At 39.4% G+C, this 16,220-nt stretch overlaps 2 protein-coding genes across 7 annotated transcripts in view; both read left to right on the top strand.

The window, feature by feature from the left end:
• PIP5K1B (phosphatidylinositol-4-phosphate 5-kinase type 1 beta) overlaps positions 1 to 16,220 on the top strand; it is a 571,896-nt gene that overhangs the window by 251,043 nt on the left and 304,633 nt on the right. The window lies entirely within an intron of this gene.
• On the top strand, positions 188 to 1,944 carry PABIR1 (PP2A Aalpha (PPP2R1A) and B55A (PPP2R2A) interacting phosphatase regulator 1). The gene has a single exon (XM_061200367.1). It carries the CDS (start codon positions 325 to 327, stop codon positions 1,192 to 1,194), a length of 870 nt encoding a protein of 289 aa, XP_061056350.1. The 5' UTR covers positions 188 to 324; the 3' UTR covers positions 1,195 to 1,944.

Below are 16,220 nucleotides of genomic sequence, written 5' to 3'. Positions count from 1 at the left end.
AATATATACTCCTGAGTATGGTGGTAACCTTATTAATATGCGTTAAGGAAGGTTTGCGTTCACTGCTATCTGCGGAAGGAACGTACTGACCGGTGGCCCAACCACTCCTCCCCCCTCCCCCTAGGGCTGCGGCGCAGCTATTATGCGTTAAGCGGGCGCCGCGAAGAGAGACATTGCAGGGCGCCTGCGCCAAGGGGCACGCATGCGCAGAGGGACGAGCCCGCTGACAGATTCTCGGTGGCGGTGGCGGCGGCAGCGGCCCTGGACTGCGGGGAATGGGAATCCTAGGTCTTTGAGCACCGCCCCCGCCTCCCTGCCCGCGACATGGCTCAGGAGAAGATGGAGCTGGACCTGGAGCTGCCTCCGGGCACGGTTGGGAGCTCGGCGGAGGGCGGCGGCAGCGGCGGCGGCGGCGGCGGGGGCCTCAGGAGGTCTAACAGCGCCCCCCTGATCCACGGCCTCAGTGACACTTCGCCGGTGTTCCAGGCCGAGGCGCCGAGCGCCAGGCGAAACAGCACAACGTTCCCGAACCGCCACGGCCTGCTACTACCGGCCTCCCCCGTCCGCATGCACAGCAGCCGCTTGCACCAGATCAAACAGGAGGAGGGCATGGACTTGATCAATCGAGAGACCGTCCACGAGCGCGAGGTGCAGAACGCAATGCAGATAAGCCACTCCTGGGAGGAAAGTTTCAGCCTGAGTGACAACGACGTGGAGAAATCCGCCTCCCCGAAACGCATCGATTTCATTCCGGTGTCGCCAGCACCGTCACCCACCCGGGGAATTGGGAAGCAGTGTTTTTCACCATCCTTGCAAAGTTTTGTGAGTAGCAATGGATTGCCTCCAAGTCCTATTCCCAGCCCAACGACCCGATTTACTACCCGGAGAAGCCAGAGTCCAATTAATTGCATTAGACCAAGTGTTCTTGGACCATTGAAAAGAAAATGTGAAATGGAAACTGAATATCAGCCAAAGAGATTTTTCCAGGGCATCACCAACATGCTTTCTTCTGACGTTGCACAGCTGTCAGATCCTGGTGTGTGTGTATCTTCCGATACCCTTGATGGAAACAGCAGCAGTGCCGGATCTTCTTGTAATTCACCAGCGAAAGTCAGCACTACCACCGACTCTCCTGTGTCACCTGCCCAAGCGGCCTCTCCATTTATTCCAGTAGATGAACTTTCATCTAAGTGATTCACCCACCCATCCTGAGACTCGGTTTTGTTTTTGTCTTTGCAATGGAGAGAAAAATGAAGTTGGAACAAGCACTGAACTTTGTCGATTAATTTGAGGCTATTTCCTATTTTATCATTTTTCCTTTTTTGGAATTTCCTGAAATGTTGGTATTCTAGAGAACTTTTATGTCAGATTCCTGCGGGTGCCCTTGAATTCAGTGTAGTAATATTTTCAGACGTTTTCCCAATAAGTGTGTTGAAGCATACATCTTTACGCTGCTAATATGTCTAAATACATATGTTATCCCTTGATTTTTTAAAATAACTGAGAGCTCTATTTATTTATGCGATTATTAAGTTCTGATGCAAATATAAATGTTGAATTAATCAGCATAGTAAACTGATGTTTTAAAATTCCCTACTTCATGCCCACACTAATTTTTAATGTTATTTTCAGTGATTGCTAATTTCTATTTGATGAAGAACAATAACTTACCTATGTACAGGTATTTTTAAAATGTTAGTTTTATCCATCCAGTGGTTGTCTGTTTTACCCAGGAATCCTTGAATATTTAATTTTCTGGGTACAGAAGTGGATGGGGGATGGTGATAAAAGAACAGAATATAAAAGTTTGCAACAAATCTTTTAAAATTAAATATATAAAAGTAAACATATTTAAAAAACATTTTCTAATGAAATTTTAATAGTAATTCTAATAAGTTGTACAAGTATAACTACTATACAGAATTTTTTTTTTTTTTTTTTTTTTAAACCAGAAAGTGCATTCTTTTGGGCATAATCCTAAAGTGAAATGGGACAGTGCCTTGCAGTTTTAGCCCACTGTACATAGGCTGAGGCCAGGTTCTTTGTACCACTGCAAATTTAAAAGTTTTTCCATTGTAGAAAATGTGTGGGAAGCCCTGTTGAACTTCAGCAGAGCACCCAGGCAGATGAAACTCTCTCAATCATTAATATGCTTTAAAATACCCAATCGTGCCTCAGTGAAAATCCTTGCCAACAAGGAACCAGCGCCACTTTTGGCTGCTTTTATGCTCTGCCCATCTGTCACCTTCTTGGTTTTCCCTGGCTCAGGAAGGAAGCAGCTGTTTCCTTGCCAACAGGTCCTTCCTCTCCACCTCCCAAGAAACTAGGGCATCATCGGTTAGACAAAGGTACAGTGTGACTCAAACTCTGACAGTAAGCAACAACAGGACCGCGGAATTGTTTCAGGAACCTCTGTGGTTAAAGCTACAGCTGGAGTTGACTGCCTGGGGGATGTCGTGTAATTAAGGGGCAGTGACTTGCCAGAGAAAATCAGGGGAGAGTCACCTAGGTAAATCATTATTTAACTTAGGTTTTGTTAAAGGTAGAATTGTGAAATGTTCTTTTCTTTGCCTTTTACAATTAAGACAAAGTATGAAAATATTTAATAACAAATTTTTTTATATTATACTTCCTTATATTTCCTGTATCTTCCTTAACTAGATAAGTAGGTAGATAGAAAGAATGGCAAACAAAAGGGGAAGGGGAAAACAATAAAAGAGAGACCAAGAAACCAAGACAAAATGTTCCGGCTCACTTTAAGTTATTGCCTACAGAGACTTTAACAATTACGTGGAATTTTTACAACTATGAGAATAAATGGAACTGGTCAACTTTTGGCAGTTGCCTCAAGAATTCAGTGCATTACATCGAGGGTAAGATCGTGTCCACAGGCTTAAAATTCTCTATTCTGGGTAATAGGGTTAATGTGCTCCAGTTCTGACCTTGTTCCTCAAATGCAAACGTATATGTCCAACTTCCTGTTGGGCACTTTGACCTGCTTCCAGACGTACTTTAACCTCAGCATCTTCAAAACAAAATTTATTATCTCTTCATTTAACTTGTTCTTGGATTACCTAAATTGATGTCATCCTATCTAATTTCTTCAAACCATGGGAAGCATCTTTGACTTTCCCTTTTCTCTGTGTGTCACATCCAGCTCAATCACCAAGTCCTGTCTACTTGTGAAGTGAATCTTGTGTCTCCCCTTCTCTATCTCTGTTGCCCTGATTTAGCTTAAGTTCCGGCGTAAGTGATCTCCCAGCCTATTTTCTTACCTCCCTTTTGGCCCAGTCTTCACACTGCCTCTAAAATGATCTTTCTAAAATATAAACTTGAGTTTGTCGTCTTCCTGCTTAAAAACTTTATATGCTTCTCCATTTTCTGCAGTTTAGGGAATGCTTTCTTTAACTTGACGTACGATACGGTCCTTCATGAGCTGGCTGTACTCTAACACAGGTTTAATCCTCTGCTCATCCTGTCCCAATTACACATCCTCCCTTCTTACTCTGTAAACACTAGACCACTTGATACTCTAAATATGCCATGTACTTTCATGTGTTTGTACCTTTGATTAAATTGTTCCTTTCCCTAAAATGCCATTCCTATCCTTTTTACCCAGGAAAATGCTGTTTCTTTTTATTGCATTTGAATTTAACTATGAAATAATGTATACCTTCTGCTTATAAAAATATTTAAACAATGCAGATATCTATATAGTAAAAAAAAAAAAAAAAAAATGAAAGTCTGCCTTTTACTATGTAAAATTCATCTTCCCTACCCATAGGTGATTTCTGTTAATAATTCGTTATATGTTATACAAGATGTTACTCTGCATTCCATGTATATGTGTATATAAATTCAGGAAACCAACATCTCACTGACATCTCTCTTTTCTTTCCCTCATATCTAATCATTCACCAAATCTTATTGATTTTATCTTCCAGAATCTATCTTCTTTCATCTGTACTGCCGCCTAGATCCAGCCTACCATCATTTCCCTCTTAGGCCTCCTAATTCCCACTTGTCCCTTCACACTCATTCTGGTTGGCTACCCGTTCATCCTCCATACAGCAACTAGAGTAATCCTTTTAAAATTGCAGATCTGATCCTTCCATCTCCCAGCTTAAAGCTTTTCATTTGCTTCCTGTTGTTCTTATGGTATACCAAAATGTATTAATTCTGCCCTAGGAGGCCCTGTGCAGTCTGGCCCTTGCCTCTCCCTCCCCTTGCTTTCTGTGCTCCACCCTCACTGGCTTGCTTTCTTCTTGTTCAGTACATCTTGTTCTCCCGTTTTATGGGCTTTTACCAGATCCTTTTCCCTGAAGGTATAGAGAAACTTTTATTTCTATAAGTTTATTTTTCTATGTAGGTGGTAAGTTTTAAATCAGATAAGGCTCTAAGAGTTTATATAGACAATTTAGATTATTATATTATTGCTCATGGCTTCAGTCATTACTCTATAGAATGTAAAGGCTTAGCTCATGTAAGAATTACAAAAAAAACCTTTTTAAGGTATTAGTATTGCTAATCTATAAACTTTGTGCTGGAAGCCCCAAAGCACATATCAACATTGAGTTAAAGTACAGTTTGTCATATATAACAAACCTCTGTTGTATATTTTCCTTTATTATGTTTCTTAAAAACACAGTGTAAATGGAACATATAATTAATGGTCACCAAATCTGCAGCTGCTGGATGTCAGAACCTTTAAGCATACTTAAAAGATTGATTGTAATCAAGAATAACCTGTATGGGATTGCCTTCCAGTGGTTCACATTTATCAGTTCAGTCGGCTACATACCTACAGCAAGAGACCACTCTTAGGTATTTGGCATATAAGGGGGAAAGGGTCAAGGCTTATGAGGGAAACAGGACTGAGAATTGTTTTCTTATTGGCATGTTTTTAGATGAGTAGAAAAAGTCTGAAGATCCAAGAGAGAAGTGGGAGATTGGGGGGAATAGTTGCCAAAACAACAAACCGAAGAAGATGATGTAACTGATATTTCCTGAGTAGCATCAGAGAATAGAAGAAAGAGTTGGTCTTGGAAAGCTTGTCTAGAATAATTTTTTTTTTCTTTTGCAACAGGAAGGAGAGTGAAAAGGCTAGGCAAAGATAGCAGTAAATGTTGAACTGATTTGTGTTGCAGGAGTTTAGGGGTTTGGAGGAAGATGTATATGAAAAGTGAAAAGAATTTGTATCTGATTGCTTCTATTTTCCAATTTTTAAGGAGTGTAGGATGTTTGAGGGTGGGGCAGGAGTAGATTTGGAAGCTTGAATGAAGTAAAGGTTTAATGCTGCCTCTGTGAGAATCTGTAAAGGAGTGCCAAGGGTGAGTAGGAGCTTTATTAGGCCACGTTGGATGACAGGTTGCAATTGGATGTCAGGTGCAAAAGAAGTAGATTGGATTGACCTAAGTTTGGGAATTGGTTAAGCGGGAACTAGGTAAAGTCAAGTGTGTGAAGCAAATCAGGATTCTGCTGAAAGTGGAGTTGAGTGATTGGCCAAGATCTTGGAGATGCTAAGAGAAGTCAGCAGTGGGTCATGGAATAGGCTTTTTTTCCCCAAGGTCTTACGTTACAATCATCCATGACAAAGTATACAGAGAATCTGATCTCACTGCAGAACTCTCACTTTAGCAGTTTTGCCCATATTTTTCATGTCTCATTTTGTCCTTGAGTTCCATTTAGTTGATTTAAAAAAAATTTTTTTTTTGAGTCAGATTGCTCACTGTAGCCAAGACAGTTCTTTATGCCTTCCCTACCTTGCCATCCAAGTAAAAAGGTTTTCTTCAAAGTTGATATGACCTTTATATTAAAAAGTATATATAAAGTACTTGCTACATGTCAGGCACTGTTCTAGCTGCTAAACAAATGTATTGTTTCATTTAATCTTCATCAGTATCCTCAGAGATTAGTGCCATATTATCCTCATTTTATAAGTGTCCTCACTTATAATGGAGGCACAGAGAGATTAGGTAACTTGCTCAGGATTCCGAACTGGGAGGTAGTGGTTAAAAACACAGACTGTGGAGCTGGGTGGCTGAGGTAAGGGTCCCTATAGGTAAAGTCCTAACAGCAGTGCTGGGCAGTTAGTATCAACTATCATTACTATCCTTGTGGTGCTGGTGGTTGTCATTATTGTCATCTAGTGTGGACTTGCTAAGGAGTCTTCTTTATTATCCATGACTGATGAAACTCCTACTTTCACACTCAGTAACAGTATACTCTACCCTTCTAGGCAGCCTATCCTTTTATAAGATGAGAGTTTTTGACGTTGGAGTCTTTCTTACACTGAGCAGACATTTCCCTCTGGAACTTACACCATTTAATTCAAGTCCAACTCTCTGGAAAATGCAGAACAAGCCTTATCTCTTTTTTAGATGATAGCCTTCCCTTCACAAATCAGAAACACTGATCCCTCAGTAATGACCTCTTCTTACTTCTGGATTTGGGGAATCTTGAGCAATTTTTTTAGTGTACTTCCTCTGTGAAATCAGGCTATCATTGCTCGGCAGCCAGGATTTTCACAAGATTGTTATCCCTTTAAGACTGTTTGCTTTCCCTAGTAGAAAAGCAAGAGATGGTCTAATAACATGAGCCATTGCCAATAGTAATAATAATAATTAGCACTAATATTTATTGAGTATTCAATAAGGGCCTAGACACTATTTTCCATGCTTTGAATGTAATGAGTTTATTTAATCCTCATGACAACCCTGTGAGGTAAATGCAATGATTATTCCCATTTAACAGATGAGAAAACCAAATACATTTTCTCAAGTCTCTGTTACTTTCTATTATTTTTTTTTCCATTTGAATTTAAGTCCTTTTTGTCTTTTCCTTATGAACAGACTTTTTTGGTTTTGTTTTTTGAGATAAAGCCTATTTTCCAGCTTGCTAGGGTTGCCACTTGTTTTGAATCAAACGATATGTTTACTTAAAATGATGGCTTTAGACATTATTATCATATTAGAGGAAGCAATCAGGAGGATTGTTTTCTTTACTAATAGGTTAAAAAAAATTAAAGTTGTATAGAAGGATATCATGGTTTACATATTTTTAAACTGATTTGCTATTTGAAATAAATCCCCAAACTACAAATTTTAAATTATTGTTTTTTAAAAAAAATATATATATATGTTATATATGCTTTGTTATACTTGAGTTATACAGTATCATTGGTTGTCCTTAGGTTTTCACTCCTGGGGAAACAAAAGCAAGAACCATTTGACCGCCCCCCCCCCCCAAACAAACTCTTTAAGGTAAAAATGTATCATTTTTAGAGGAAAAGTAACAGCAGGATTTAAAGAGTGATCCAAAATCTTTTATTACCTAATTAACAAATTCACCTTCTTTCTCTATAAGAAGCTCTCCCCAGAGGTTAGAGATTTAAATTCAGAACACTTGAGCAATCCCTGAGAAACTATTATTCTTACCTTTACTTCATAGAAAATCACTGTTCAGCAAAAGGACCCAAAAAGGAAAACTTGCCTTTGAACGCATTTTAGAATTGGTGCTTAAACTTCAAGTTTCACAGTGTCACATCCCTGCATTAGATATTTTGAAACAAACCATTGAAAGCCATAATTTGTTCCAAAAGGTTAGTATCATTTTTGGAAGTTCAATAAATATTTTAAAATCACCTCAAAAGTGACTTTTGATTCTACCTGTAAGGGAAATGAATCTGAAAAAGAATAGATAGGTAGATAGTTAGATAGATATATATATGGGTAGATAGATAGATAGAGATAACTGAATCACTGCTGTACACCTGAAACTAACACAACATTGTAAATCAACTGTACTTCAAATAAAAAATAAGGAAGTTAACCTTAGGGAAGTTAAGGGATTTACCCAAGCTCACAGAAATAGTAAGTGGATGCAAATAAAATTTGTACATAGATCTGTTCCCCGCCCCCCCCAAAAAAAGTGACTTTTGGTTCTATATGTAGCTTGTTTGTGAAAACAGTTTTATAACAGAGAGGTTAGGCAGATAACATCAAACACTCCAGTCCTGTGCATGCACAACTAAATGTACATGCACATTTGCACAGACACACACCTGACCTACTTTGTGAGTTTTGTTCTGTGTGCTTGGAGCCTTATTTAGCTTTACTCCCATTTTAGATTTCCCCTCATTTTCCTCTCCTCGGTTTTCTTAGGTAGGTTAGACTTTGTAAATTACACACACACACACACACACACACACACACACACACACATATAGGTACTGTTGGAGAAAGTGTTTTGTGCCGTGATTTTGCATCAACTTTCCAAATTCCAAGTGCTGCCCTAAAAGAGAAATAGGTATTTGGTTCTCATACCTAGGATTTCTTTGTGCCTGATTTCTATTTCTCCTTTTTGAACTTTTGGAATAAACACTTGGGAGATGTGAAAATCACTCATTAACAAATTCTCAGGCAGTGTGACTGAAACTAGAAAGCAGAGAATGTATAGCTTTTATTTACCTGTGAAAGTTCAGTTCTGTATCAGTGCCAGGGATAGTTCTGGTTCTTTTCCAATTGCCTACAATGGTCTTCCAAAACAAACTGACCTCTAAGGCTTGGCTAGCAAGGCAGGTTGTGAAAGAAGACAATTGAAAAAGATCTTTTGTGCCCTCGCAAAATAAAATTGATTGAGGTAACCATTCCTGTGATTCAGACGATCCCTCCCTCTAACTTTAAGGACAAAGAACGATTTCACTGTTGCAATGCCCGGAGGGTTACTGGAACTCCAGAGTGACAAGTAGCTATTGAGTGTTTGTGTCTTTTGGAAAGAAAAATGCGAGGTGTTCAGGAAGGGATGGGAGTGAGGACATGATGCATGGATTGGGTATTCCTTTTGGCACGTGAGCCCTCGGACTACCATTGTGAGCTCCCTGTTGACTAGAGAGTGACATTGATGGTGGTTTTCTTCATGAATGTTTTTTCTTTGTTCCACTTCATTTGGGATTTGGGGTTGAATCAGTATGTGTTTAAGAATGTCTTCGACCATCTTTCCCTTAATGGCCTAGTCTTTTAAGTTTTCTAAAAAATGGTAAATAATAATAATAATGATAATATCTTTCATTATTATCAAAGGTTACTTTGAGTCAAGAATTAAAGTTCTTGGAGCTCTTTACCTTACCAATTTATACTAGGTTTCTAACTCAATTAAAATTCTACACCTATCTATATGGTCTTTCTCAAGGCCCCATTTTACCACACTACTTGCTACCAGTATTTCTAAAATGCAAACCTGAAATGCAACTTTAATAACTACCCCTTAACTTCAAGATTAAGTCCAATTACACAGTATGATAAGCTGCATATCTCCACATACCCCCTGAACCCCAGGACTCTAGCCATACTGAGCTGCCTGGGCTGCCCCAGCTTCAGGCTCCCATGTACTGTCTGTGCTTTGACAAGCTGTGTCCTCAGCTGAGAACAGCACTTCCTCCCTTCTTCCTCTGCACTCCCTACCAACCTTTTTTCCTTAACTAACTCCTTAAAAACTTAGCCCAAGGGGGCACAGCTTCTGGAAAGCCTTTCTAATGGCCTCTGCCTCTCCAGCCCTGGTGAGTTAGATAGCTTTCTTGTGGGATCTTGTTATACCCAGGACTTCCTTCTATAAAGGCAGTTAACAGGCTGATGTGTGTTTGGGTGGTTTCTTGTTTCTTTAACCTATGTAAAAACAAAGGCTTTGTCTTTTACTTCTGTTCCTAATGCCTGTGCATAGAACATCATAGTTACTCGAATTTATATTGACTGGATGATTAATGGATGGGTAAGTGGGTGAGCAAATGGCACAGACTGTTTTTAAGAGAAAGGAATGTAGTAAGATTTTTAGTGGACCAAGTCTAGTCACATGGCTGGGCTCTTCATAGTTTGCTAAGAGACGAGACATTCATTTGTTAAATAATTTTGATTGGAGCCCCTGCCTCACACTGGCTAGTCTCTTAGGCTACGTGGGTGTACAAGACAGACTCCCACTCTTGTAGAGCACACATTCTGCTTACATCCTAACAGGGTGGAGGTGGAGGGAGGGGTTGGCAATAAACATAATAAACAAGTAAATTACGTCATACATACAGTGAGAAATGGCAAGGAAATCAAGGTGGCTGGAGCAGAGTTATTGAAGGGAAGGATCGTTGGAGGGGCTGAGAGAGGTGGGCAGGGGTGGGAACTGCTGCCAGTACAGGTGGCGTAAGGTCTCGTGTGCCATTAAAGGACCCTGACTTTGACTATGAGAGATGGAGAGCCAGTGCAGGGGTTTGAACGTAGAAGTGGCATGACCTATCTTGGGTTTTAAAGGAGGTAAGAGATAATGGTGCTTGAATGAGGGTGGTAACAGCGGAGGCGTGGAGAAGTGCTTAAATTCTAGATGTATTTTGAAGGTAGAGCCAATAGATTTTGCTGACAGGTTTAAGGTGGGCATAAGGTGGGGCTGGGGCAGAGGGGAGAAGGAGAGAGAGAAACTGAAAGGATGGAGTTCCCATCAACTGAGATGTGGAAATCTGTGAGTAAGGTAGGATTTTTTGTTTTGGGTTTTTTTGTGTGTGTTTGTTTTGCTGCTGTTGTTTGGCTGGGGGGTGGGGTGGGTTGAGGATGGGAGGCATTAGGAGCTCAGTTTGGATATGTTAAGTAAACGAACCTTATTAGACATTCAGATGGAGATGTCAAGTAAGCAGTTAGATTTCTGAATCCTAGAGTTCAGGAAAGTAGGCTGGGCTGGAAATACATAATTGGGAGCCATCTGCCTGTGATGATATTTAAAGTCAAGAGAATACATGAGATCACCAAGGGTCATGTGAATGTGGGTAAAGAACAGAAGAATAAGAACTGAACCTTGGGGCACCCTATAACATTAAGAGGTCAGGAAAAGGACACTGAGAAGGAACAACAAGGGAGGTAAGAAAACCAAGAGAGTGTGGTGTCCTAGAAACTAGGTGAAGGAAACATATGAGAGGATGGAGTGATCAAATGTTATCAGTTGCAGCTGATCTGACAAGAGAGGATTGATCGTTGAGCCCTGGATTTAGTAACATGTAAGTTACAGGTCACCTTGGTGAGAGTCATTTCATTGGAGTGGTGGGGTGGAAGCCTGATTAGAGGAGGTTTAAGAGAAAATAGGATGAGCAGAATTGGAGACAGCCAGATGGCTGAAGAAAGAGATTGAGTTCTTCTAGATCCTTAAAGATAAAGAGGAACTAAAGTGAAAAGGGTCACCCCCCCCCCTTCTTATGGGTAAATTATTATTAAGCATTTCACAAGAAATACCTCTTTACATATATGTGATTATAATTTGGGAAAAACCAAGGTCAAAAGATTGTTTTCTTTCCTTTTTGGCTTTTTTGTGAGGAGAAAAACCTATAGGTAAATGCTTTTACGCCAAACATGAGACTGTTCAAGCAAAAGACTTACTGATTCACTTCCTTCCTGAATTCATCTGGTTCATTTTATTCCCTTGTCATCTAGTTCTCTTAATGGCTTTTTTTTCCACTTATAAATTGAAATTTAGTTCCACACCCGTGACACAATTATTTCTGCAAGTTTGGCCCAGTTTCTTAACCCAGAGACATTTTCCTCTTCAGTGAATACGGTGAATTTTTTTAAAGTAGTTCATTGTCCTCTTAGGTTTTATTTAGGGACAGATTTTTTTTTTCCTTATTCCTTTTCAAAATTGTTGCTGAACGGTGGGAGAGGAGAGTGCCAGTAATGATAAGAAAGAAAGAATGCTTTCCTTACTTTAAATTGCTGCGATTTCATTCTAATCATAAAATATTGTCAGATTCCTTCTTGTGGGTTGGGCAGTCCATCCCAGTCTTTCATACAAGAGGACTCAGGGACATCCAAACCATATTTGTACTCAGGAGGGAAGAGTGCTTTCTCCTGGAATTCCTTCTCTCTCCTGATACTGCATTTCTGCCTTTCAAGACTCCAGTCAAGTCCTGCTCACTTCATGGAGCCTTCTCTGCTTCTCCTGGCTCTAGGTAGTATTGGTTTCCTCTTAATCGCTATACCTACTGCCTGTAGCCCTTACTCTGTCGGGTTTTTTTGGGGGGGAGGGGAGTAGAGGGGGTGTAATGTCATGTAATGGTTATAAAAGCACTGTATCTGCAGACTTGTAGAACTGCATTCCTGACCTAGCCCTCCCACTTCCCTGCTTCGTGCAAATTAATCTTTGTGTGCCTCAGTCTTTTTACCTGTTGAATGGGAGTGGTTCCTACCGCAAAAGTCGTAAGAATTGGAGGGGAGAAGGCATGTAAAATTATTTGGCAGAAAACTAATCATTTGAAAAAATGGAAACCTGAAGAATATATATAGTATATGAAATAATTCCCCATCTTTATGGCAGATTTCCTGAAAGAAAGAGACAATGGCTTATGTATCTTTCCTAATAGCAGTGCATCTCTATAGAAAGAACTTGGGGTTTATCAGTGATGATAGGTGGAGCTTGGGAAACATGGAGTGTTTGCTCATGGAAACCTGTGATACACATGTCATGATGTATTTCATTGTTGCACATTAGAGAGTATTTCAGGCTTTAGGACCTCTTCCAGACTAAAACCCTTACAATGCACAGGCTAGGCAGGGTGATGTTGCAACTTTGATGGTATGTGAAGTCAATACGCTTTCCTTTTAGTTTTCCTAACACTCGTGAAAGTTGCTGGTTTTTTTGCCTCTCATTCACATTTTCACAGCCCAGAATTCAGAAATCTGCTTTAATTTTAACACAATCGATCAAATTCTGTATAATTAGGAGAGGAGTTTAGATGACATTTACTTTTAAGCAAACTTTCATAAGCTGTGTATTTTAATAATGTGAAAAAAGATTAAAAAGAAAGAACCAAATAGGCTAAAACAAGCAAATTACACTTTCTAATGATAAAAGCAATACAGATTCATTTCCAATTAAAAGAATTCCAATAAGCAAAAAGAAGTACACTTCACTGAGTTGCTGCTGTTTATCTTCCCATGTATATTCTAGGCTTTTTCTTTTTTTTTTAAATTATTTTTAAAATAAATTATTTATTTTTGGCTGCATCGGGTCTTCATTGCTGCGCACGGGCTTTTCTCTAGTTGCGGCGAGCGGGGGCTACTCTTCGTTGCGGTGCACGGGCTTCTCATTGCGGTGGCTTCTCTTGTTGCAGAGCACAGGCTTTAGGCATGTGGGCTTCAGTAGTTGTGGCACGTGGGCTCAGTAGTTGTAGCTCGCGGGCTCTAGAGCGCAGGCTCAGTAGTTGTGGCACAAGGGCTTAGCTACTCTGTGGCATGTGGGATCCTCCCGGACCAGGGCTTGAAGCCATGTCCCCAGGCGGATTCTTAACCACTGCGCCACCAGGGTGATAAGTAATGATAATGATAAGTAATGATAAGAAAGAAAGAATGCTTTCCTTACTTTAAATTGCTGCGATTTCATTCTAATCATAAAATATTGTCAGGTTCCTTCTTGTGGGTTGCTATTCCAGGCTTTTTCTATGCTTAAATATGCACATGTAATTTTTACACAAAAATGGCATCTATAGTCAGCTCCACAAACTACTTTTTTCCATATAATATACAGTGAATGTTTTAAATATACTTTTGCATCATTTTGCCTTCTGTGGCTGTACCATGTTATAGGTAACCAGCTGCTTTTGGCTCTCTAGGATGTTTCTAATTTCTTCTCAATTACAGTGTTCTGATGTACATCTGAACAACTTTTAAAATGTAAAGACCACAGAACTTTCTTGGACTTGCCAACGTGAAATAGCTGGCATGTTAATTTCAATTCCATTTTGTCCATTTCTAAAGCATTCTTTTCCAAGTCAGTTTTGAGTGATTTATTTGATGGTCATGTTTGGAGCTCCCGTGTGTGACTGAAAAAAAAAAAAAGAGCATAGTGCTCTGAAAATAATCTATATTTCAATTTTTTTTCATGAATCTAAGACAGCCTTTTCTTCATTTAATCCAAACTAGAGAGTTTTGATGTCTCTAGGAACATGTTGCTCTGAGGTCTTTATCTCATATACTAGACCTATCTGTAATTCAGGATTAGCGAGGTCTCCAGAAGGTCAGTTATTACTGTTCTGTCATTTCAGTGGAAAAAAGGCTGGAGCATGTGGAGGTGAGAAGGGGTGCGGAGATTGCATGGGTGGGTGGGTGGTGATGGAGAAGGAGGCCAGGATTAGACAGATATCTGCCCTCGCAGACTTAAGGTCCCCACCCATTTTCATCTTTCATGGCTATGGCAACTTGAGATCTCACATTTTCTAGGGTAGTCAAGATATCAAATATTGCCTCCAGCTGCCCACTGAAATGTCTCAGAAATCTTGACATTAAAATTGGCATATTTCTGTTTCATCCATCTAGAAATGACATGAAAATCCTTCATGATGTCATGTTTGTCAGTATTAGGGTTATAAAATATGGTCGCCAAAGGTGTAGGTCTTAGGAGAAGGAATAATAGAGATGACTTACTCATTTTTGCAGTAAATGTTCAGTGAATACCTAGTATGCACAGGCACTGTGCTAGGGGCTGGGGATACAAAGAGGGGTGGGCAAGTCTTTAAGCTGCTCTTGGTGGGGTACACACATAGAAATTAAAAATGGACAGTGCTTTGCTGCAATATAGACAAATTTCCAAGATTCTATAAGAATACAGAGGAAGGAAATACAAAGGTGTTTACAAAAGAAGCAAGTCTTTAGCAAGTTGATAAGTGAGGAGGTATCCTCCAAGGGGAACATGAAGAGGGTCATGTAGCATGTGCAAAGAACAGAGCGTATTCCAGCAATTTCCAGCCAACAAGAATTTCAGTGCTCATTTAAAACAAATAATTAATTCTTAAGTTTTTAAAAAATTTTTTTCACTAATTTAATGTTTTTGTATTTCTCTATATTTCTGATTTTTAAAAACCGAATTATTTATTTGTTTATTCCTTTTTAGGAAGTTATGAAATCATTCGATCCTAAAAGAGTAAATGAAATGAATTTGGCTTAATGAGGTGTTCTTGTAACTGCTTCCATCTCAATCACATTCTTTTTCTCCTGCCTTGGATTTAATAGCTTAGAAATTATGGCTGTAGATTAAAAAGGAGATCGAAAGATAGAATAGGCAAAGACTATGTAGATCAAATTATCTGAGAATTTTTTCATCCACTTAGTAATATTCCAAAATATCAAGATCACTGTGTGCATCTGTTGGTCTTAGCGTTGGAAAAGCCTTGGGCTATACATTCTGAGATTTCAAATAAAGTGGATTTATAGTGGAAAGGAACCAGAGTGTTAGACTAAATAGATACATTGTAACAGAGCCATAATGATCTTATTTAGATATTTTCCACATTAAATAAGGCATGTAGTACTGCTCTGTTATTGTCATGATTTTTTAAAATAAATGAATTTGCATCCATGGTAGTTTTTTTTTCTTTTTTTAAATTCTCTATGGAGTACCACACGCAAATAAAATAATCTGTTGGAGCCCAGATTTGAGTTAAGCTTCCTCAAAGTATAATGATTCCTTCATTAATTTTAATCTTGTTTTATAAGCAAGAATTTTTTTAAGTTTAGGAAGCCTAATTAACAACATTCTGGAGAGTGATAATTGGGGTGAATTTCTAATATGGTTGTAACATTGTTCACTTGGTAAATATTTCTTAAGCACCTACTCTAGGCCAGACACCGAACTTTCATTGAAAATTTTATCTCAGTTTTCTAAAAGACACATTAATTCTACCTTGCTTCATGGAGTTTATATTATAGTGAGAGGTAACAGACCAAAAAAAAAAAAAAAAAAGAGGAGAGGGAGGGAGGGAAAGAGAGAGAGAGAAACAATGGAATCCTTGCCAATTACAATAAAGATTAGGAAGGAAGTAAATGAGGGACTGAGAACTTGAATGATAGAGAAGCACCTATTCTGTACAGGCTGGTCAGGGAGAAGCATTACAGACCTGGAGTAGCGTGTGCAGAGCCCTTGAGCTAGAAAGAGCTTTGTGTGTTTGAGGAATTGCAGTAAGGCTAGTGGGGCCGAAGCCTAGTGAGTAAGGGGAAAAACAGCATGAGATGAGGTTGAAGAGCAGGGTAATCAGCAGATCCTACAGGGTCTTACAGGCCAAGGCCAGGAGTCTGGATTTTATTCTAAATGCAATGGGAAAGCATTAAAGGGTTTTACACAAGGGACTCACCTGAACAGATTTCCTCTTCATGATCATTCTTGCTTGTGGAGAATGGAAGCGGGGAAACCCATTGGGAAGCTGTTGT

Source organism: Eubalaena glacialis, chromosome 9 (assembly GCF_028564815.1).
Source record: "Eubalaena glacialis isolate mEubGla1 chromosome 9, mEubGla1.1.hap2.+ XY, whole genome shotgun sequence".
Classification (NCBI taxonomy): domain Eukaryota; kingdom Metazoa; phylum Chordata; class Mammalia; order Artiodactyla; family Balaenidae; genus Eubalaena; species Eubalaena glacialis.
This window is presented reverse-complemented; position numbering and strand designations above follow the sequence as displayed.